We start from the raw sequence: 23,823 nt of genomic DNA, 5'->3' as shown, positions 1-23,823 counted from the left end.
GAAGCCATTTTCTGCTCACCGGAGTCTGAACACAGACAGCATGACTCTAGGGAAGCCCCCTGGGAAGAGGCTGCAGGGAAGAAGATGAGCTGGTAGACTCTTTGCAGTTGTCTTACCATGTAGGACAGGGCTGGGGACTGCATGATGACCCCGCCTTCCCACCCCTGGCGCACCCCTGTCTCTGATTATAAATAAATCAACCAAACACAATTGCCTAGTTTTTTTGTTGTTGTTTTGTTCTGTTTTGTTAAAAAAAAAAAAAAAAAAGACAAGACATCATGGTCAACTGGTAGGTCCCTAAGTCTCCTTCCGTCCAGTCAAGCCAGAAATGCCTGGAGGGTAGGGAGGTATAGGGAAGGAGGCAAGGCCACAGGCAGGGAGCCACTAGAAGGACAGAGTCATCTTGGTGACTCTGTGGCTGTGACGAAAACAGGGGAGGAAGCAGGACCCCGGGCAAGTCCTTCACCCCCGAGCATGTGTGTCTCTTCTCTATCAGGCACATGCAGTTCAATTGTACATTCTTTCCTCCCACCCTGACTGTTCAGAGATGGGGCCCACCTCCCCAGCCCTCTGTCCCACATGCCTTCTTCTGACCCTCTTCCCTCCCCCAAAGCAGGGTCTGGGCTGCCAGGCCACCAAGTAGACAGCACACCAGACCCAAAGTTGGGCTTGTCTCTATAGGTCCTTCCCCCTGGAGGGAACTAAGGAAGAGAGGAAGGGCACCCTGGCAGGCTTGATCTTTGGGAGTGGGTCTGGGACTCCTCACCACTGAATCATCTGCCAACCCACACCTTCCTTACAGCCTCCACCCTCTGACTAGATTGAGGGGAGGGACAATGGTACAAGGAACGATGGTCAAGGTACATGTCTACCTCCCTCCTCTGATTCCGGACATGAGACTCCTCTTGCCCCACAAGCTTGTGCTCAGCTTAGAGGAAGTAGCCTCACATGCCCAAATCAGAGAAAGTCAGAATAAGAGCCCCCAGGGTTAAAAACTAGAGCTGGCCTGTAGTATGTTGTCAATAAATGTTTTTAGATGAGTGGCTGGATGAATGAATGAATGAATGAATGAGTCCAGGATCAATTTGGAAACACAAGGGCTCCCTATTGCCACTCTCAGACCTCTCAGGCTATCTAAGCCCAGAGAGGACACCCCTAGGCTTTGGCTCACCCCAAGGGCACACCCATACACACACACATACACACACAAAGGGAAATTTCTGGGCCAGAGACAGAGCCAGGACTCAGACCCAGGCTCCAGGTCAGCTCTGCAGCCTCTAGGGGATGGGGTGACAGGGAGCACTGAGCCCCCTGCCTCCTGGCAGGGCTCACTCGCGGAAGCTGTCAGCCAACTGGTGGCAGTCCAGCTCCCCTTTTGGTTCCAGGCCCCCTGGAAGTTTCACTCCTGTCTTCCGGTCCACACACCAGCACTTGCCGCGCTGCCCATCTAAGGCCGGGTGACACTGTCAAGACAAGGGTGGGAGAAGTCAGTTCCCAGGCAGCCTGCCTCAACCCCAGCCCAGCCCTCAAGTCAGACAGTTGATCCAAGATGGCCTGTAACGGCAGAGGCTCTTTCATGATCGTGGACCCTCTGAGCCCATGGCATAAAGAGATCTTGGCCAAGAAGGAAAGGTCAAGTAGAGAGAACTTGGCCAAGAAGTGAAGGTTGTCTCAGAGGTCAGCACTGGTCTAGAGATAAAGGGTCAAGTGTCAGAACTTTCAGTGGGATAAAAATTGGGGGAAGAAAACACATAGAACTGAATTAACACAAAGAATGAACTCTAATGTAAACTATGGACTTTAGTTAACAAATGTATCAACACTAGGGACTCCTGGGTGGCTCAGTCAGTTGAGCGTCCAACTTTTGATTTCAGCTTAGGTCATGATCTCATGGTTTGTGAGTTCGAGCCCCGCATCAAGCCCGCCTCTCAGAGTCTGCTTGGGATTCTCTGTCTCTCTCTCTCTCTCTCTGCCCCTCCCCCCTCTCAAAACAAATAAATAAATTTAAAAAAAATAATAATAATAATGGGGGCATCTGGGTGGCTCAGTCAGTTAAGCATCCAACTCTTGATTTCGGCTCAGGTCATGATCTCACTGTTCATGGGATCCAGCCCAGAGTCAGACTCCATGCTGTCAGTGCAGAGCTTGGGATTCTCTGCCTTCCCCCACTCACACACACACTCTCTCTCAAAATAAATAAATGTTAAAATAATAATAATAATAATAATAATAATAATAATAATAATGTGCCAATATTAGCTCCTTAATCTGTGATAACATATATACCACACTAATACAAGATGTTAACAGGGAAAACTGGCGGGGGGGGGGGGGTGGTAGATGAGAACACTGTACTTCCTGCTCGATTTTTCTATAAGCCTAAAAGTGCTCTAGAAAATAAAGTCTATTCATTTTTTTTAATTAGGGAAAACAGTTTTTAAAAATTGGGACAAGGATAAAGTTTATATTGGGATAAAGCTTGCAGACAGGTTTGGCACTGGTTTCTGGAGCCCTTTCTGGTCGTCCACTCACTGCACACCACCCCATACCCTCCTCATGCCAGCCTCGGATTTGCAGACCTGGAGGCAGCCCTTCTCCTCCTGCCTAGGCCTCAAAGTGGCAGCCCATTTTGCGGATTTGTCTATAGAGCACAGAGTGGGAGAATGCATGTGCTTGTGCCCACAAAGAGCTGAAGAAGACCCCAGCCAGGATTCCCCAGGCTACACCCAGCACAAGGCACCCCGCTGCTCTGCCCAGGTATGCCACCCTCCCAAGTAAGCCCACCTCTCATGGGTCAGAGATGGGGCTGAGGCAGGCCAACCTTGCTGAACATCCTAGTCTCCTGAGGGCTTATCAGAGGAACCCGTGTTCCAAGGGCATGAGGGAATATGGAGGTTTCTGCATTCGTGTTTTCGCTCCTGTCCCCCTTCTTCCTCTGTTTCCATCCAAAGCTCCTGTCCCCAGCTGTCAGATCTGGCTATACCCCAGGTGGTTTCGTTACTCAGCCTGGGGGAAGGGGCAGGCTGATTTTCCTCCTTAACCCTTCCTGACCGAGCCCCTCCATTCCAAGATGAAACCTAAGACATTCTATGACAAAGGAGAACTACTCATAGGATGGAGCAGGGGGAATGAGAGTGTGTTGGGAGGTAGACATTGGCAGGAGTGCTAAATGGTGAATCCGGAGGTGATGGAAATAGCCCTGGATGGGGAAGCAGGATAGCTGGTCTGCCGTTAACTCACTCTGAGACTTCGGGCCTCAGTTTCCTCACTTCCAAAATGAGTGTGGTGGGCAAAATAAGCTGAGGCTCAGGAGGCTGAGGGAGGGCCCAAGGGGTTAGGTTTGGGTTGGGAGGTCTTCCCCTCCCTGAGATCTCCATCCTGGACCAGGATCTCCTGTGGAGAGACCAGGAATGCCCCCAGGAACTCAGGTCAGGACCGAGCCAGCAGTGATGAAGACCCACCTGCTTGGGGTGGAAGTTGCCATTTCGGTCGCAGTTGGGGATGGGGATGATGTAGAGGTCTTCATGGGTGCGGCTCTGTGAGGCGGCCAGCCGCTCCAGGGCCCGGTGCAGCTCACTCTGGCAGGAGCCTTGGGGCTGGAGGAAGGGAGGATGGAACAGCTTAGCAGAAGGGAGAGAGGCAGGAAGACCAAGGCTGGAGGTCAGCTCACAACTGAAGGACCTGAAAGGAGGCTCAAGGCCCAGAGACTGGGCAGGGCCCAATGGGTTCAGGGGACACCGGTGGGCAGGGCAGAAGGACACTGAAGAGAGGATCTTGAGCCAAAGAGCTTCTAAAAAGGAGGACTGTGAATGGAAAGGACTTTGTGGGGAAAGAGGTTGTGGAACCCTATGGAGATGGTTGGGAAGGGGGTGTATTCTAAGCAGGAGGGATAGTTGACATCATATCATTAATGACTTGTAAGACCTAGGCAAGGATCCACTGGGAACCCCCCATCAGGAAGGACAGTAACCAGACCCTGGAGCAAGGTCGGCAGGCCCCCTGCTGTGGCCAGCATTAGCCCTTGAGTTACTGAAAAGGTCTGGGTGGCGAGTCCAAGAGAAGGGCTAAGAAACACCAGGAGGCTTGGGGCAACCGCTATTTACAAACTAGTATAAAAGTATTTCAGTACTTAAAAATTACTTCAACTGCATCAAGGTATATAACTGATGACCAAGAAAGGAATTTCAAGGAATGAAATGAGGATTTGGTCCTGATGACGCATACTAGGTGCATCTTGCACACAGTAGGCATCCAAAGAATGTTTCTGAATGACCATAGTCCAGATCCAGTGGTGGTGGTGGTGGCGTGTGTGTGCCTGTGCACATGCGCATTTGTAGGGCTGAGGTCCTCACCACGGGCCGAGCTTCCTCCCGGGGCACCCCGATGACCTTCATCTTGCCCCCGCTGGTGCTGCGGTCTCGAATTTTGGCTAAGTGCTTCTGCAGGCACCTGCGGTCATGCGCGCTGCAGGGACTGAAGCTGTTGTTCGGGTGGTCACCCTCATCCTTGTCTGTAGTCAGGCCGAGATGGAGAGAGGTCAGCACAGGGAAAGGACAGGGCAGAACACCAACCCAGCCTCCCACCTGCTTTCTTCTAGGGGATTCTCCAGCCTGGCTCTGAGAAAGGGTGGGGGACCCTGGGCTGGCGGGGGGGGGGGGGGTGAAAACAACACCCCTGTCTCCTCCCTGCTCTCCTGGATTCCTGAGGAGAAAATCTTCTTAACATCCTTGACTTGTCCCCCACCCCACCCAGTCCAGCCCTCAGATGAGTCACCAGCTGCAGCTGCGCAGACAGCAGGAGGGTCCCCTGGGCCCTGCAGGGAGGTCTAAGGCGGGCAGGGGCCTCCCCCCTGGATCTCGTACCCCCCTCCATTCAGCTCCTCCTACCATCCCCCTCTCCGTCTGCTCTCTCTTCCTGTCTCCTTTCCTGGTCTTTTCAGCATCTGGCTGAGCCAGCCAGGGGATCCCCAGATCTGTTGGCTCTGCCGCCCCTCTTCCAAATGGCCAAACTCAGAGTTTCCATGAGTGATGAGAAATCTGGCCCAAAGGGCTCTCCCCATTGGCTACACAGGGAAGAAGAAGCGGGAGTGGGTGTGTCCGCCTGCCTGCATGAGAAAGTGTGCACCCACACGCATGTGTGTGCAACACACTGTGTGGCCGCAGGACCCAAAACATCCTCACACATCACTTCAGTCCCCCACCTCGACATCTCCCATCCTTGGACTTTAGACCCCACCGAAAGTCCACAACTATGGCCCAGAGGCAGGGCACTGGGGAATCTGGAGATAGGAGGTGGTGAGGCTGGACCCACACACTCTCCCTGGGATCTCCTGAAGACTCTACCTGAACTCAAGAATAACCTGAGCCAGAAGTCCCAGAACTGTAACCACCACTCCACCCTGCAGGCAGCCAAAACAGGAATACAGGCCTGAACTGGAGAAAGAGGTTGCAAGTCCTCTCTGCAGCTCAGAGCCACCTCTGAAACGCTTGGGCTTGGCAGCTCACTGCCGGCCTGAGTGCAAAGCCCCTGCCAGCATTCCAGATGTTGGCAGCCAGACAGAAGGTTACATCTGGTTTGCGTCAGGATTTTTTTTTTCCTGAGGAGTTAGCAGGTTCCTCCATGCATGGCAGCAGTCCCAGAGCTGCCTCTGGGTCAAATGGTATTTTTCCGCCTAGCCAAAGTTAGTTGGGGGGTTAGTTCTCTTTTTGTTCTCCTAGTTCTGGGGGTGTGGGGTGGGGGGAAGTAGGTAGATAAAGGGAAACCAGGAAACGAGGAATCGAGACTCTCAGAAAGGCTTTGTCAAGATTCCATACCAAAGGTTATTTATAAAATTGAGTCACCAAGGATGGGAAGAAGGTTTTGTCACGGGTGGAGGGCTGGTTTAGAAAGAAGAATCAAAGGTAAGGAATAAATAGAGCTATAGATAGATCTATCCTTTTGCATATTCAACATCCCAAGAAGGATAGTCTGGAGGGGACTCCAGCCTCAGAGACAACATCAAGTTCTTAAGGGTCAACCAAGGGGAAAACACCTCCCAGTGATGTGGGTAGCAAGAGATGCGGGTACATTTCAGAAGACCAGGATTGTCAAGGGGGCCATAAGCAGATAGACCCAAACCCTCGGTGAGAACCAGAGAAAAGGTCCAGGATCCAGGCTCTCCCAAGGAACCTTTCTGGCCCAGGCTGGCCAGTGACCCTGCCCCTGCATCCACCTTGCACAAAGTCACAAGACTTTTGGATGGGGCCACAGTGTTTCAGAGCTATCGTCTGGAAGTGGGTATTGGAGTGAAAGAGGAAATGGAAGATCTAAAAGAATTAGAGCCACGGGGGGCGCCTGGTGGCGCAGTCGGTTAAGCGTCCGACTTCGGCCAGGTCACGATCTCGCGGTCTGTGAGTTCGAGCCCCGCGTCAGGCTCTGGGCTGATGGCTCGGAGCCTGGAGCCTGTTTCCGATTCTGTGTCTCCCTCTCTCTCTGCCCCTCCCCCATTCATGCTCTGCCTCTCTCTGTCCCAAAAATAAATAAACGTTGAAAAAAAAATTAAAAAAAAAAAAAAAAAGAATTAGAGCCACGGGCACCTGGGGTGTCTCAGTTGGTTGAGCATCAACTCTTGATTTTTATTTAGGTCATGATCTCATGGTTCGTGGGATCAAGCCCCATGTTGGGCTCTGTGCTGTCATCGCATAGCTTGGGATTCTCTCTCTCCTTGTGTCTCTCTGCCCTCCCCTGCTCATGCTCACTCTCTCTCTCTCTCAAAATAAATAAATAAACACTTTATAAAAAGGAAAGGAAAGGAAAGGAAGAAAAAGAGAAAAGAAAAGAGAAAAGAAAAGAAAAGAAAAGAAAAGAAAAGAAAAGAAAAAAGAAATTAGAACCAAATCTTGGAACGACAGAAGCTAAGCTAAGACATGAACAAAAGCACACCATTTTCCTCGGGAAAGGCTGGAAGGGATCACAAGGACTCAATTGCCACAGCCCATAATGCTAACCTGAGGGGCACCCTTGGAACCTGAAAAAGGGTTTTGTCTTTTCTTTGCGTTTGCTTTCTTTTCATGACTATAAAGGGAAGCACTACTTTGCACAGTGACACTTGTTCCTCTTGGTAGGCAAGCAGAATGTTCTTAGGTTCGAGAAGTAAGGAAGAGTTTTCTAGCAAGTGGAAGTAGAGAGACTCCCCCGCCCCCCACCCCTGGAAGTGTGGCACATCAGAGTGATAAAGGCCTCAAGAACAAAGTGAGATCTGGAGTAGAAATGTAACTGCAACTTGGCGTTCCAATGTTGAGTCTCTACAAGTTGAAGTTCACAAATGACTAACACTCGGGGGAGTGTTAATGGATATATGAAATGTTTATCCCTTCCCTTAGGAGGTATCTCTAAGGAGGACAACTGGGTCCACTCACTGAAACCTGGGGCCGCGCAGGCCATAGGGCAAGGCTGGAAGCGTAGTGTATGCTCTTGTGTGGGTAGGGCCCCATGCCACACTGAGGGGGATTATCTGGAGAAAGCTAAGCAGGCAGCGTGCCTGGACTCCCTCTCCTTGGCTTCCCCACTTTTTTGTTGTTGTTAGGCAAGCTTCTTTTTTTCTTTTTTTGAAGAACTGAAGAGCCCTAGAAGTCTCCAGAACACCCAGACTTGAGTCCAGAGATTCATCAGTGCCATACTTGGACCCCTCTCGCCTGAGACCAGACTACTTCTCCCCACCAAAAGGGCACTCCACAGAGGAGATCAATCCTTCATTAACACCACCATGCCAACTCCCAGCTGCTCTGCCAGGTCTGGTCTGGGTCTGTCCCCAGCTTGTGTCTAAGCTCAGAGAAGAACACACCAGATAGGGAGAGTAGTTGCTTCCTTAATCTCATAGGGACACACCGTATATCCATAGCTGCCCACTCAGACACAGACAGGTCAGGACTTAAGAACCACAAGCATATACAAACAGTCACGTGTCCAGGCACACACGGGTCCACACGTGCACCCCCACATGCACTCGGGCACTCTGACCCTGCCCTGGGCAGACACAGACCCGGGGCAGGGCACGTTGCCTGCACCATAGCCTGTTGACTTTCCACTTAATCTGTAACTTTTCCTTGCCCAGCCTTGCTTAATAGGCATACTGAGGATCGACCCCAGCATCCAGCCCTAGGCACTGGGTTTGGGAGGGTGAGGGTTGTAGCCTTGGGTCTCTGAAAATGTTAACCTTCCCATCTCCAAAGCCGGTTACATACTTGCTACTTCCCAGCTTACTCAGGAAATCCAGCCACCTGGTACTGCTCACCCAGGTGGGGCCCTCCGGAAAAACCCCAATCCCTGTGGGATCCCCTCTGAGCAGGAGCCAGAGTCAGACCTAGCCGCCCCTGCCCCAAAAGATTTGACCATCTGACCTCCGGAGGCTTATTTAGGAGGCGGGACTTCCAAGGTAGGCCAGGTCATCTCCTCCAGCCCCTGCTTGGAGCCAAGCCAACAACACTCAGCCACAGGGGAAACCTTGGTCTTCGCTCCAGCAACTGAAGGAGCCCAGAGAGAGGAAAGACTTCACAGCTTTGGCACCACTGGCTGAAAAGTTCATGGTCAAAGCTACAGGATTTCCTCTTTCTGGCAGCCTGGTTTCATCCCCCTGATTCCTCCTCAATTCCAGCCACATCCCCTTCAAGACACCCAGGGTGAGGCTGTGAGGTGGGTGGGCCCAGTCACCCCGACACCGGTGTTTCAGCCACAATTTGGAGGATCACCTGCCCTGCAAGAAAGGCCTTTTCCTTCCCCCTGGACTCTGGCTAGAGAAGCCAAGATCACCCATGCCAAGTACCCCGCCCTTTCTTCGAGGTCTGGCCCTCGGGGCATCCCCTCACCGCTGTGCCAGCTGCCAGCCTCAGACTGAAGGAAAGCGGGCCCATCCTTCCCATGTTCACGGCAGCAAAAAGCACCGAAGTTCCTCCCTACCCCTCTCAACTCCTCTGAATGCTCCCCTACTTTGCTCACTTGCCCTACTGTGCCCCCAAAGCCCCAGCATCAGAGAAGGATCTAAGCGTCAACCGAAACCCTCTCGGCCTCTTATTCATTACCACCCTCAGCATGGCTCCAATTGACTGAGCTCTTACGCATGCCAGACACCCCAAGCCTGTGAGGCAAGTCCTGTGTCACCTCCATTTTACAGATGAGGAAATGCAGTAGACTGGGTGGGGGCGAAGGAGGACAGACTTATCCCTGCAGCTCCTATGTCTTTAAATGGAAAGACTCCTGATACCCGAGGCACCAATAATTCCGGCTTTGCCAATACTAAAGAAAAAATGTTAAGCAGCCATGCTCCTCCTCCCACCTCCCCCAAGGCACAGAATTTCTGGGAAGGCCCTGTTCCCATGACATGACTGGATTCCCAGTATTGAAGTAAAGGGGACAATATTTGCTGCGTTGACTAAAAATTAACCCAGTCTGTCTGTTCCCTAACCCTGTCCCAGAGGGACCCAAGAGCACAGTTTAGGAGCTCCCCAGTCCAAACGCTGATCTTCCCACTGTCCACTCCCCCAGATTCCATGAGTCAAGGGTCAGTACACTGATGCAGAATTGTGGACCTCTGACGCACACGTCCCACCCCGCCCCCACCTCTGGGGGCCTGAGCAGTGTTAATCCACAACCTTTTCTGGCTCGGAAAGCTGAGACAGGAGGGCTATGGGGAGCTTAGGGGGGTAGAGGCTTCAAATGGAAGGAGGACACCCGCTCCTGGGGCAAATAGTAGGCAGCTGGGCATAGCAGGCCAAGGGAAGGGGTATGCCAAGTGGCTGCCCTCCCCCAGTCACCTGCCGAAGCTTAGCCCCAAGAGGAAAAGGCAGAAAGAGGGGCCTGATGCCCTCTGCCGAACTATTCCCAAGGCAAGAAGGCCCAAGCCTTGGGACATAGGAGGGACAGTGGCCTATTGACAGTGGAAGGCTAGAGAGAATAGTGAGGATCAGTCCCAAGCTCTGGCCATCTTTTCTCACCAGAGACCCTGCAGGGCTGTTGCACAACTCTAGGGGGCGCCTTTCACATGGTGCAGGGGGTCCTTCTGTGATGATTAGGAGGCATGGACACAGCTTGCCAAGTCGGTACCTAGATTCCCCAGGGTCCTCCAGGATTGCCCTTTCCCCTCTCCAGATCTCTGCATCCCCTGCAATGGGTGGAGGACAGGCAAGGAGGGTGGGGGGTGGGGGGAGGGCATTAGAGACCTGGGACCTGTAATCCCAACCGGATGTAAAGGCCGATTTGCATGATGTCCACAGGACAATCACACACTTCATACCATTTCCCCCAGAGCCCCTATCCCAATGGGATTAGATTTTCCTCCACTACAGGATAGGGAGCTCCTACCCAGCCAGGGGGGAAGGGGTGCTCAAGACCATCTGAGGGCTCTTCTGCCCCATGTTCAAGTCAGCGAGAGAAGAGGAGGCTACCAGCCATCCTAATCTGGTACATATCCACTGGCCAGTGGAGGATGCAGATAGAAAGGGAAAGAGATCCCATTATACTCAGAGAGCCCAGGAGCTCAGCCCTCACTCACAATCTGGTCTGGTACGAGTACCCCTCCTCTCCCACTGGCACCGGCATCTGTGCCCCAGGATCAGTGCCTTACTCCCTCAGGACATCCCCCCACCCCACCCCCGCTTCCCAGATGTGCCGGGTGCCAGGCTGGCATTTCTCCTAGTATGTTTTCTGCTGACCCATCTCTCACTGCCTAGGGACAGGAAGGGCAGAGAGGCCTGAGGCCCAGACCCCTGGGGTCCACCTCCTTCCTGTTTTCCCTGCATCCTGCTTTCCTCCGCTAACAAGCTGCAGAGGATTGAGGAAGTGGAGCGGTCTGGGACCCAGGGCAGGAAGCTTGGGGCCGGAGTCCCAGCATCCGGACTGCAACAATGGAAGCTTCAAGCACCAGGAAAAGAGACAGACACAGACAGAGGCAGAGGGAGAACAAATCAGTCAGAGAGGGAACCAGAAACAGAGGCAGAAATACAGAAAGGCAGACAGAGAGACAGAGATTCCAAAAGTAACAGAGAAAGGCAGGAACAAAGAAAGAGAAACAGTGACAGAGACACGGAGAGAAAGCAACAGAAAGGGGCCGAGGACAAAGAGAAGCAGAAAGGGAACAAGACAGAGAAAGAGAAACTGATAACAGGCGGAAGTCATTGAGGAAAGGAGAACTCGGGAATGTTGGTCATGAAACTAGAGACAGAGACAGAGCAGGAGATAACAAAAGAATAAGAGAGAAGGAAAGACTGAGAACGATTATAAGGAGAAACTGAGAGAGGCTCACTAAGAAACGGAAAAGGAGAAAGTATAAGAATGAGTTTAGGGCAAAGGGCCCTCTAAACCTCTCTCCCTCTCTCTCTCTCCCGCTCTTCCTCCCCACCCCCCCCCCCGCTCCCCCCCACCCCCCCGCCCTCCCTCTCCCTTCTCTCTGCTCCCTATCCCACACCATTAGGTTTCTACAGCTCTGGGCTGGGAGCCAAGACTCGCTTCTCTTCTGCTACCTCAGACGACACCTGCCAGGAGAGAGGAACGGGGTGCCTGTGTACCAGAGCAAGATGAGGTGCCCAGGCCTGGCAGAGAGACCTCTGTCTTCCCAATACCTCTCAAACAGCAAGGTGAGCTGCCCAGGGGCGTTAGGGAGGGGCAACTCTGATGCCCCTCACCACCAAAGCCCCTCTAATTTGGATGTCCCACTCCACCCCACCTGGATGTCAAAAGGCCACGCCCTGGCTTCTTAGACCCCTGGGCTTTCACCTGTGGCCAGGATGAGGGAAGTCCCTGGATCAGGAACAGAAAGCCACCACCGCCGCCCAACCCATCCTCTAGTTATCTGGCCCTAGGCCGCTCACTTGCAGGCTGGGTGGCTGGACCGAGTCACATAATGTTCCACTGTTACCCCAGCAGCTGGGACAACCATTGAGACCTCTCCTCCCAAATAGGCACCCTTGAGGAGGTTGGAGATGAAGGGCTGAGACAGAGTCTTCTTTGCTGGGGGCGACGGCCTGCTAGGGACTCAACAGCAGTTTCCTTAGGTGAGCCTGTCCTATGCCAGCCCAGCCCTGCCAGGTACCCGCCTTCTTAACTCACTGGAGATTTTCAAGGGCTTTCCAGGCCAGCCCGAATGGGGAAAGGGCTTCTAGGAGCGGAGCACACCGAGGAGGGCATGCAAGGGCAGGGGCACCTTACCAGAGGGCTGCAGGCTTTCCTGGATGGCCTCGATCTCCGCCAGCTCCATGCACACGCCTTGCCCGTGCATCAGCGTGTGCAGGGGCTTCTCCACACCCCGGGGCGGGTAGCAGCGCAGGCCCGAGCCGCAGCGGGGGGTATACACCCCGCAGGGCATCCCCTTGCCCAGGGCGCAAGTGGCGCAACAGCCGCAGCCCGGCTCCCGCACCAGCTCCTCGCAGCCCACGGGGGGGCGGCAGCGCGCCAGCTTCTCCTCGGAGCAGGGCGGGCAGTGGATGGCTTCGTCGCCAAGGCTCGGCCCGGGCCCGGCGGCCAGCAGCAGCGCGGCCACGAGGCAGAGGGGCAGCATGACCGGGCTAGGACGGGGCGCGGGCGCGGGGCGTGGGAGGGAAGAACGGGCGCGCAGACTGGCAGCAGGGACACGGGGCGACAGCGCCGGCGCTCCTGGAGGACCCGACCCGGAGGGCGCGGGGAGACGGGGCGGCCCCGCGGGCGGACAGGGACGGAGCCAGGGAAGTTAGCAAGCGGGCTGGAGGGGAGCGAGCCTGGCCGCCGAGGCGCTGCGCCGCATCCTCGGCCCGGCCCAGGCGGCGGGCGGCGGGCGGCGGGCAGCGGGCGGCGGGGGGCGGGGGGGCAGGGGGCTGAGCGGCTGCCCGGGACCGGCTCCCCCGGACTTTATACCGGCCCCTGGCCACACCCCCAGCGCCTTCCCAGAGGTGGGGGAGCGGGGGCGCCGGGGGGGAGAGGGAGAGGCGGCCGTTAGGGGGAGGGGGCGCTGTCCTGAGTCGCTGCCGCCGCCGCTGCCGCCGCCGCGGCTACAACATCTGAAAGTCCTTTTCTGCCGCAGAAGGAAGCGGCGCAGTTTGGAAGCCTTGGCAGGCGCCGAGAGCGCCTCTGAACCCGAGCCTGGGAGGGGAGAGAGAGAAGAGGAGACGCAAAGGGGCTGCTCTTTGGCCCCATTCCCCGACCTTGGAGGATTCCTCCCCTACGCCCCCCCCCCCAGGCGGCTGCAGTCCCCCCCACTGAGAACGCGACCTCCTCGCCTGGACTCCCGGCTCCGCGGATTCGGTCTCCCTGACCAGAGCCCTTTCCACCCCACCCTAGCGCTTCCAGTCCCAACCACTGGAGACCTAGTCGAGCGAAGTGGGGAAAGGGCAGCAAGCACCCAACGAGGGACCCAGAAGAGCCTGATGGCCCTAAGAAGTTAGTAGACTTTCTTCCCACTTGTCCTTCCAGCTTCCCCGCCCCCCTCCCTCCCCACACACACACACACCCTATCTCCCCAGGGCTCATCTGGGCCCTGGTCCACTCTGCCTTCCAGAGAACTGTATCAACCGAACTCCTGGGGAAGGAGGTGCTAAGCCCCTTCTTCCTTCCTGGATGCTTGTTTCCACTGCCCGACTCCCTCCCCAGAGGAAGATTGACCAGGGAGATTGCCACCGTCGTTGTGCAAATTGTGCATCGCACAACTCCTATTTCTCTGGTAGCCCCTTGTAGATTTGTGTAGCTGTTATGACAGTTTTCCAGCAGGTGGCAGACAAGCATTTCCAGGTAGGGGTGTCTTTTCCTAATTCGACCAGCTTTGCTATTTGGGCTAGCTAGGGGCTGGCTAGGTCCTCTGTGAGATCCTGCTGGTGCCTGTTTCCCCCACGCTCGCCTCAGTCCTGCTGGGATTGGGAGGGACCCTACAGTAACATTTGAGTAGGGACCTGTCTCCTGGGTTCTCTCTCTGGTCCCCAGTTCCCTAGGTACCCATCTATCCTCCCCCACAAAGCTTTCTGCTGTCCTGGAGCTGGTTTCAGGATGCCTGAGGGGTAAGGGTGCCTGTCAGGGCATAATAGGCGACCTACCATGGATTTTTTTTTTTTTTTTTTTTTTTTGGCTTGGCCTATAAAGCTACAAGGCAGCCAAGCCAAAGTACAGATCAGAAACCATCTTTCAGACTCCCAGGACAGCGATCTTTCAGTCTCCCAGCAAGTAGGCCCCCTTCCACTTTCTCCAAGTGTAAACTGTCCAGGTGATAGGAAGAAGAGAGGGTCTGGAAGCTGAACTTGTAGGGACAGAACACAAAAGTTGCAAACTGACGGCACCTACTGGCAACTATCAAGACTGCAGAAGATCTGGAGAGTTCTGACGGGGTGGGGGGCAGGAGGGCCCGGGGACAAGATTCTGGGATTCTCTCCCTGCTATCTCACAGACAAACTGGGGTCTTTTCTGTCTTGGATAAGGGCAAACAGAGCCAGGCTCTTTACGTCCCCGGGGGACGCCCAGCCTGCACCTGATTCAGAAAACTTCCCCTAGCTCTATCCCCCTCCATCATCACTGAGGCGCCAACGTATTGTATGAACTTGGACCCCACCCCTTGGAGCTGGAATTGTCCCTAACTATAAAATGGAGGTACATCATCTCCACCTATTCTGCCTCTTGAAGCGCTTGTGGGAATAAAATGGGAACTGAAAGGATGGGTTCCAACCCCAAAGCCAGACTTGCCCCCTTGACAGCAAACCTGAGAGAGCTAAAGGTGCTGGGACATGGAGGAAGGAGTTGCAGGAGAGGCTGGACTGAAGCCAAAAGAAGGACCTGGAAGTGAAGCATGAGTGCAGGTGAGTATGGGAAATCCAGAAAGGCTTCCAGGTAAGACAGGTGCCCAGACCCCTATCCATCCACTGGTGTTCACCACCCCCACCGCCAAACATCAGTGTCTGCGATAATTCCAAAGAGGCAGGAAAATAGACATAAGTAGATCATCGAAGCACCTCCCCACCATTCATGCAGCACATATTTACTGGACACTGTGCACAGGCTTTGTGCTACATTCGAGGACCCAGAGCTGGCTGAGATCACTCCCTGCGCACAAGGAGCTCACTGCCTAGTGAGGGGAGACAGGCATACAAATAAAACGAGTCTAAGAAGTGTACAGGTGCCCTGGGAGACATCCACATGGGGTGCTGTGGGGACCCAGACACACAAGTGGTCAGTTCTACATCTGGCGCCTGGAAAGGCTTCATGGAGAAGGTAACTCTTGAGACAACCATCTTCCATGCTAGGGGAAAGAGCATCAGGCCGACCTGGATTCTAATCCCTGCTTTGCCACTGGACTTGAAAAAAGTTACTCTGAGCTTCACTGTCCTTACCTGGAAAATAGGGCTTTGTGATAAGAAAGAAAGAAGGATGGGGAGGGGACAGACAGAAACAGAGGCTTGTGCAAATTGCCCAGCATACAGTGAGCACCGTGTGTTTGCTTCTTCCTCTCCTTCTTCTGGAGGCAGGGCCTGTGTTTCCCCAGGCAGACTGGAGGTTCTCAGAGGACTGGGTTTAGTGTCTCCCCCCTGCCTCCCACAGCTTGCTGGTGTCTGGGAGAGGCTACATAAAGGGCATAGGATTTGGAGTCAGAGGACCTGGATTCAAACTGCAGCACAGCCACTGAAGAGCTGTGTGGCCTTGGACACACTTAAGATCTTGAAGGGTCATTTTCATCCTCTTTTTATTTTAATGTTTATTTATTTTTGACAAAGCACAAACAGGGGAGGGGCAGAGAGAAAGCGGGAGACAGAGAATCCAATGCAGGCTCCACACCATCAGCGCAGAGCCTGATGTGGGGATCGAACTCACGAACCATGAGATCATGACCTGAGCCAAAGTCGGGCACTTAACCGACTGAGCCACCCAGGCGCCCCTTATCCTCTATTTTAAAAGGAAAGAAAGAAAGAGAGATAATTGGGCTTACCCCACAGGATGGGTTGCAAGAGAAAACGAGATAATGGCCAAGAAAGGGCTTTGGAACCTAAGGAGTGGGCGCCCAGGGCTCTACCAGAAAAAGAACCACTGTGGGGCGCCTGGCTGGCTCAGTCAGAAGAGCATGCGACTCTTGATCTCAGGGTTGTGAGTTCCAGCCCTACACTGGATTCTAAAAGATAAGATAAACTTTAAAAAAAAAAGAAAGAAAAGAAAAACAACCTATGCCTCCCCCTCAGCATCCTTCTCTGTCCCTAAGCTTCTAGACACCCAGGGCACCAGGAAGATGCTCCTGATGGAAGAGTGAGAAAAATTCCCACTCCCTGCCCACTTCTCCCAGCCCATACCCTTCCTGGCTTGTTGCTTAGAGTCTCATTAGCTCCCTTGTTAGTTCAGTTGCAAACTTCTACTGGGTTCAGGCTGGCTTCTTCGAGAATTGATAGTCCTGCCCTCAGGGAAACCCCAATCTCATGGGCTTGTTCTAGAGAGTATCTGATGGAGTAGACAAAATGCATATAATATGAGGCGCCTGGGTGGCTCAGTTGGTTAAACATCCAACTCCATTTCCGCTCAGGTTGTGATCTCAAGGTCATTGAGTCCTGAGTGTCTGTGCTGAGCACTGAGCATGGATACTTAAGATTCTCCCCCTCCCTCTTTTTCTGCCCCTCCCCTGCTCGCATGCATTCTCTCATATTCCCACCCCCCTCCCTCTCTCAAAAAAAAATTTTTTTAAGTACTCATAATAGGGGTGCCTGGGTGACTCAGTTGATTAGGCATCTGACTCTTGATTTCAGCTCAAGTCATGATCTCACAGTTTCATGAGTTCAAGCCCCATGTTGGGCTCTGCGCTGACAGAAGATCCCCTGAGGGAGATTCTCCTTCTCTCTCTGCCCCTCCCCTGCTCACACTCTATCTTGCTCAAAAATAAATAATAAATTTTTAAAAAACTTTTTAAAAAATACACATAATAATGAAAGCTAACACTTAACACGAGCCATATGGTTCTAAGTGCTTCACTCATGTAGTTCACAACAATCTCATGAAGTGGGAGTTATCATTGTCCCCCTGTTAAGATAGGGAAGGGAAACTAAAGCACAGAAAGGTATGTAACATACTCAAGGTCACACAACAAGCAAGTAGAAAAACAGGGGTCTGACCCCATGCAGTCTGGCTCCAGAGTCTGTATGATTAACTCTCATGTTTTACAGCCTTCCAAACAGCTGTCAGAAGTACTCTAAACAATTGCCGAGGGAAAAAGACTATGGTACAGAGTGCACGATGGGTGCAGAGAAGGAGAGTGGAAGTGGCATTGGCATGGAAATGGACCCCAGAACTCCCCAGAGCTTTGGCTTCCCAACCCCTCCCTGGCGCCCTGGACTTCCCACTGTGCCTGCCCGGAATAGGGGGGCTCAACTCCCTTCCAGGTTGGCTGATGTCCAGACCCCAGGTAGAGCATCCTCCAGGGGGCGCTGCAGGTGTGGTCTGAGCAATGGCACATCAGTACAGCTGCCTCCTTGTGCACCGGGGCCCCATACTTGGAGAGAACAGATCAGGAGAGCTAGGATCTCCATAGAGACCCCATAGTACAGAGGGAAGTCTGGTTCAGAGGCTAGAGCCTCGGTCCTTCCCTCAGGACACGTAGCTCGAGAAAAGGACACCCAGACGGAGGATGGGGAGTGGAGAGGAGAGCCCATCTGCAGTTGAGCTGGCCAGGATCTGGTTTCATATCTCCAGTCCAACCAGCTTGGCCACTTGCCAGCTTTGTGGCCACTTCTCCTTCCTCAGCTTCAGTTTTATCATGTGTAAAATGGGGGAGGGGAACTCCTTGAATTGTGAGCCCCCTCCCAGCTTGGGCAGTCTAGGAATCTAGAACCTCTGGAGTCTTTTTGCCTGGTCCCAGGCCCTATGCCGGCATGGCTCCCAACCCCCCAGAGTTTGCAGTTTCCAAGCCAACTGACACCCATGGAATCACTTTCTCATTGGTCAGAGAATGTGTAGGAGACAAGCCAAGTGAATGCTGTTGAGTCCTATGAGAGTTCTGTCACTGCCCAGAGAGGTGACGAGGCTCACTCGAGGGCATACAGCTAGTAATTAATAGAGCCAAGACTTAAGCCAAATATATTTACTACCCGCTACAGACATAGTGCCCCGAGCCATGCTTTCTCTGTTGCCAGAGCACCACCAGTGAGCTAAGGGCTAAGGACTCAAGGAAGGTTGGGGTAGGAGGAGACAAAGGAGGTACAACCTGGGAGAATCCATGCAGATGATACTTGCAAAAGTACAGACACAGAGGGGACTCTGGGAGGAGAGTGACACATGTGAGGAAGGGGAAATTATTTGCCCTGCCTCCCCTGACACTTGTTGAGTCAAAGAGCAGGGTATCTGCCTGCCAGGGTGCCTCTTGGCCTGATAGATCAGAAGCCCAGAATCAGAGCAGACCCCGTGTCCTTCTCCCACAGGACCTCCAGGCCTCTAGGCCCTGCCTCCTACTCCCCCAAGCCTGGGGAACAGAGTGCTACCTTCCTCTTAGAAAACTCCAGAGAGACTCTACCAAGGGGCTGCTGAACCCAGACTGACCCTTCAAACGGGTTCTAGCTTTGAGAGACCCCACAGAGGAGTCCTCAGACTTAGCAAAACCCCAGAAAGAGGCCCTGGGATCCAGAGAAATCCCCAATACCCATATTTACAGTCGCTCTTATTCCCTGGATGCACACCTCCTCTTTCCACACCAGCACTGGGAGTTCACAAATATCCCCAGTCATGCCTTCTCTATATTCCCAGACGTCCCTGCCGGCCCTCTCATCCCATGCCAAGGGCCAGAATCTCCGCACACCCACCTTTATGCCTCATCCTTTCTGCCTCCGCACCCCTGTCGACTTCACCCCAACCCTTCCTCTTTGCTTACCCAGAAGAACATTCTGGCCCAAGGGGCCCCCGAAACTTGGTGGTAACCAGGCATCCTAACCCCACCGGGAAAAGTGGGGAAGGGGCTTCCAGGAAAGATGAGTGTATTGTAAGTGAGGAAGGGGAAAGGGAGCAACTGTGGCCTCCATTTCCTCATCTGCAAAATGGGAATGATACCACACATACCTCATAGGGTTGTTATGACAAGCTGTACAGACTGCTTGTTTTTACCTCATTTAGTAAATAGATATGGAAAAACATACTGAGATACCACTCTATTCCCACCAGATTGGTGAAAAAAATTTAATGTTTATATATTTATTTTGAGAGAGAGAGCGTGCACACCTCATGCGCACAGAGAGAGCAGGGGAAAGGCAGAGAGCAAGGAAGAGAGAGAGAATCCCAAGCATGCTCTGCCCTCTCAGCACAGAGCCCGACGTGGGACTCTATCTCACGAACCATGAGATCATAACCTGAGCCGAAATCAAGAGTTGCATGCTCAACCGACTGAGTCACCCAAGTGCCCCAGATCAGTAAGAATTTTAAAGACTGAGTACCAAGTGTGGAGTTAGGGGACTGTCATCTAATATCAGTAAGAAAACAAATGTGTACAACCAACAATTCTACTCTGAGATATGTACCCACTAGAAGTGTGTGTGTGTGTGTGTGTGTGTGTGTGTGTATTCCAAAATACATATATGAGTGTTCATAGCAGCATTATTCAGAATAGCCAAACACTGGCATCAGTAGTAGAATGGATAAATCTATGGTTGAATGAACTATTGCTATACCAACAACATAGATGAATCACAAAGTGAGCAAGAGATTACTATTGTAGGATTCTATTTATAAAGAATTCAAAAAGAGGCAAAACTAATCTATGGTGTTAGAAATCAGGATAGGAGTTACTTTTGGGGAGAATGGTGGAAGTAGTTACTAGAAAGGGCCTCACAGGGTACAGGTGATGTTTATTATTTAGTTACATGGTGTATGCACTTTATGAACATCCATTGAGCTAAACATTTATTTCTGCACTTTTCTGTATGTGTGTTGTACTTTAATTTTTTTAAGAAACAACTTTTTTGTTTGTTTGTTTTTTAAGAGACTGCTGGCTCTCAAGTAGGCTGCTTGGACTGGATTCTTTTTTTTTTTTTTTTAACATTTATTTATTATTGAGAGACAGAGAGCATGACCAGGGGAGGGGCCAAGAGATGGAGAGACACAGAATCTGAAGCAGGCTCCAGGCTCTGAGCTGTCAGCACAGAGCCCGACACGGGGCTCGAACTCACAAACCATGAGATCATGACCTGAACCGAAGTCAGACGCTTAACAGACTGAGCCACCCAGGCACCCCTGCCTGGACTGGATTCTTGGCAGTAGGTTTCGGATAAGTGAGCACACCTCTCTACGCCTCAGCGTCCTCATCTTTTGCATTAAGTGACCCTTATGTAGGGTGGCTACTGTGATTAAATGAGTGAGAATGTGTAAAATGCTTACAACAGTGCCAGCTACATATTAAGTACCCAGTGAGTGTTGGTCATTAGCCATGACCAGCCAAGTGAGTGAGATTAAGAGCCTGGAGCCAAAATGCCTGCACTAAAACCTGGATTTGCCATTTACTTGCTTTGTGACTTTGGCCAAGTGACATCCTCCCTCTTATCCTTAAATACCCTCAGTTGTAAAGGAGGGCTAATGGCAGCCCAGTCTGATAGGGTTGTTTGAGAACCTACAGAAACATTACACAGAGGCACTTAGCACAGTGCCCAGAGTAAGGCTCAATACGTGTCAGCTGTTATTATTATTGATCACCATGGTAACCTTATTAACCCATTTTATAGATGGTGTTCCAGGTAGTAAAAAGACTGGCTTAAGGTCACATGCAACTAAATGTGATTTAAACCCAGCTGTGTGATAATGGAACCCAGGCTCCTACTGACTTGCCCATACCACCTCCAGAGGCGCCATAGCCTTGGAGACGTTTGCCCAAACCCAAATAGCACCTCTTCCTCCTGCCAGGCTGCCCTCTGCAACTGAAGCTCTTGTCTCCAGTAGCTCCAGCTGTCAGGGTTCTGGGCGACCCAGAGGCTGTTGTGCCTTCCCTGCCTGGCAGGATCTAGCACCCATCTGACAATTCTGGTGCCCTCATTTGGGGTGCTGGGGATGTAGCCCAGAGCCTAGATCTAGCCCCGGCAGTGGGAAGAGAGAATCTCAGAGAGAAGCCACGTTGGCCCCCAGGGCTTCTGGTTGTCAGCGGCCTCTTCTACTGCAGTCTTTGATTTTCTTTGTCCTGTGCGAAGTAGGGGTAGTCCTAAAGATGGCTGATGAGGACTGGAGACAACTGGAGGGCAAAGGGATAGGACTGAGGGGGCCCAGAAAGAAGGGCCAACCTGCCTGGAACCCCTAATCCACATAGCCCCCACCTTCTCCTCTCCTGAAACCTGGATCCCTCCCAGCCTCACCCCCTCAGTCCTCCCGGTGTCCAGAGGCTTGATGCTTGGAGCCAGTAATCCTCAAGATCTGTGCAGTCTGTTCCTCACCCCCACCCAGTCTTGATGATCTAAAAAGCAGCAGAAGTTGGGCCCCAAGCCAGGGAAAGCCAGACAGCCCGGAATGGAGAAAAATTTGGCCTCAGGTTGAAGTACACAGGCTGTGGGGCAGGGAGCTCTGGTCTTGCAGTCATAAGCCATGTACTGTGGGCTTGTCACTTCACCACAATGATCCTCAATTTCTTCATCTGTAAAATGGGGATGTCAGTCCCTACTCACTCTGCAGGGCTGCTAAGGAAGATCAGATGAGGCTACCTATATAAGTGTAAGGACATAGATACCTGAAAGCAGGTCACCAATTAGTGGTGTCATTATTGTGACCTTTTTTGATTCTAAGATTCTATGACGCTTTGAAGTAGAAGGATAGAAAGAAGGGGAAAGGGGCGCCTGGGTGGCGCAGTCGGTTAGGCATCCGACTTCAGCCAGGTCACGATCTCGCGGTCCGTGAGTTCGAGCCCCGCGTCGGGCTCTGGGCTGATGGCTCAGAGCCTGGAGCCTGTTTCCGATTCTGTGTCTCCCTCTCTCTCTGCCCCTCCCCCGTTCATGCTCTGTCCCAAAAATAAATAAACGTTGGAAAAAAAATTAAAAAAAAAAAAGAAAGAAAGAAGGGGAAAGGGTACTAAAAAGAGGAAGGCCATGAGACGGTGGGGCTGAATCTGGAGTAGGACACAGAGATGGAAGGCAGAGAAAGATGAATAGATGTGACAAAATGAAGAACTTGGGAGGGAGGGGGGAGATTTATAGATAGATATGAAACCAAAGATCCCAGTCCAGAATCCCCCTCTCCATTCGTTCATTCATTCATTCACTCATTCATTCTTCAGATGGAGACTGAGGCAGTAGCTGCCAAACTGGACCAGGTCTCAGAGCCTGCATCTGGCCAGAGGCCTGCTCCCAGCAGCACCCAAGGGCTCTTGGAGGGTGATAGGCTGGGGGGGAGGGGGAGGGCATGTCTCTGCAGCTCCAGGTGATCTTTCTCAGATCAGACCCCCAGGTTCACAAACCAAAGTCAGAGGGGGAGCAACTAGCTCCTAGGAATACCTGTCTCCTCCCTTACTCCCACCCTGACTCTCATTAAGGAATGGGAGGGGAACCCAATAGGGCAGTGTTCAGAGAACTAGCTGTTTGATGATAGTGGAAAACCCACACATCAGAATTGGTGTCAGAATCATAGGAACCATGGGTGGGACCCAGAAAGAGAGGAGGAGCCCCATCTTTTATGGAGGCTTCGTTACAGAGGCACGATTAATTAAATCATTGGCCAATGGTGATTGAACTCAATCTCCTGCACCTCTCCCCTCCCCAGAGGTTGGGGGTTGGAACAGTTCCCACCCTCTAACCACTGGGGTGGCTCCCTGGCAACTGGCCCCCAGCCTCGGGTTACCTAGGGGCTTTCCAAAAGTCGTCTCATTAACATAACAAAAGACACCTTGAAGGCTCTCTTAGGAAATTCCAAGGGTTTTAGAAGCTCTGTGCCAAGAACAAAGAAAGACCAATATATATTTCTTATCAAAACATCACACCTCCCAAGGACCTTCTCTGGGATTTCTGCCAATTTCAGAACTGGGTAGAAAGTGACAAGTCCAAGTGACCCCATTCCCCACCACATTAGGAGACATACTGGCTTTCTCACCCCATCCTCCAGGCCAGCTCTCTGCCTGTTATACCTCTCTCTGAGCCTCAGTTTTCCCATCTGTACAATGAGGAGGTTGAACTTGGTAATCTAAGAACCAGCCTAGTTTTAATCTTCTCTCTTCTAAGGAAATCCAACCCTGCTCCTGTCATACCTTCTAGGTGTGCCTGTCCTGTTTGGCCTCCTGAATGTCAGGTAAGTGCCTATCTGGGTGAGGAATTTCAAGAACTTTGGGACCTCTGGGATGGCAGTGGAGGTAGGACAGAGGAACAGAAGGAAGATTGAGGAACAATTTTAACTTGGTCCCCACCTCTCTGCTGAACTCAGGTGAGACATGTTGATGTAAGAGCGCCTCATCTATCCACACCCCCAGCTCACCCTAGCCTTAGAAGCGATCCAGGAATAGAACACCTGGGTGGCTCAGTTGGTTAAGTGCCTGCTGTTGGCTCAGGTCATGATCTCACGGTTCATGGGTTCGAGTCCTACATCCGGGCTCTCTACTGTCTGCTGGGAGCCTGCTATGGATCCTCTGTCCCCTCTCTCTCTGCCCCTCCCCTCCTCAATAATTAATTAATTAGTTAATTTTTAAAAAGTGATCTGGAAAGAACAGAAAATCTAAGGGAAGGATTGGAGGTCAGGGTCTTGTGAATGAGATTGCTTGGGCTTTCTCTTTACCTACTCCAGTTAGAACCAGGGTTCATTCACCCTAGTGCAGAATTCTCCCCCCTTTTCACTTCATGGGGATGCAGCCTTACTCAGGAAAAGTCTCCTCTAGGACTCTTGCAGCTGACCCCTTCTGCCCCTTCCGGGTTTTCATTCCATCAGTTC

At 52.4% G+C, this 23,823-nt stretch overlaps 1 protein-coding gene and 1 long non-coding RNA gene across 2 annotated transcripts; one reads left to right on the top strand and one right to left on the bottom strand.

Moving 5' to 3' along the window:
* Nucleotides 1-214: 214 nt before the first annotated feature.
* On the bottom strand, nucleotides 215-12,784 carry IGFBP4 (insulin like growth factor binding protein 4). The gene is made up of 4 exons (XM_027033817.2): nucleotides 12,178-12,784; nucleotides 4,353-4,510; nucleotides 3,462-3,596; nucleotides 215-1,463 (listed from the first exon to the last, which is right to left on the bottom strand). Exons 1-4 carry the CDS (start codon nucleotides 12,524-12,526, stop codon nucleotides 1,329-1,331), a joined length of 777 nt encoding a protein of 258 aa, XP_026889618.1. The 5' UTR covers nucleotides 12,527-12,784; the 3' UTR covers nucleotides 215-1,328.
* A 181-nt stretch (nucleotides 12,785-12,965) lies between these two features.
* On the top strand, nucleotides 12,966-21,970 carry LOC106980528 (uncharacterized). Its single transcript, XR_003412491.2, has 3 exons — nucleotides 12,966-13,380; nucleotides 13,665-13,728; nucleotides 14,074-21,970. It is a non-coding gene; the product is annotated as an uncharacterized LOC106980528 (long non-coding RNA).
* Nucleotides 21,971-23,823: the final 1,853 nt, after the last annotated feature.

This window comes from Acinonyx jubatus, chromosome E1 (assembly GCF_027475565.1).
Source record: "Acinonyx jubatus isolate Ajub_Pintada_27869175 chromosome E1, VMU_Ajub_asm_v1.0, whole genome shotgun sequence".
NCBI lineage: Eukaryota > Metazoa > Chordata > Mammalia > Carnivora > Felidae > Acinonyx > Acinonyx jubatus.
This window is presented reverse-complemented; position numbering and strand designations above follow the sequence as displayed.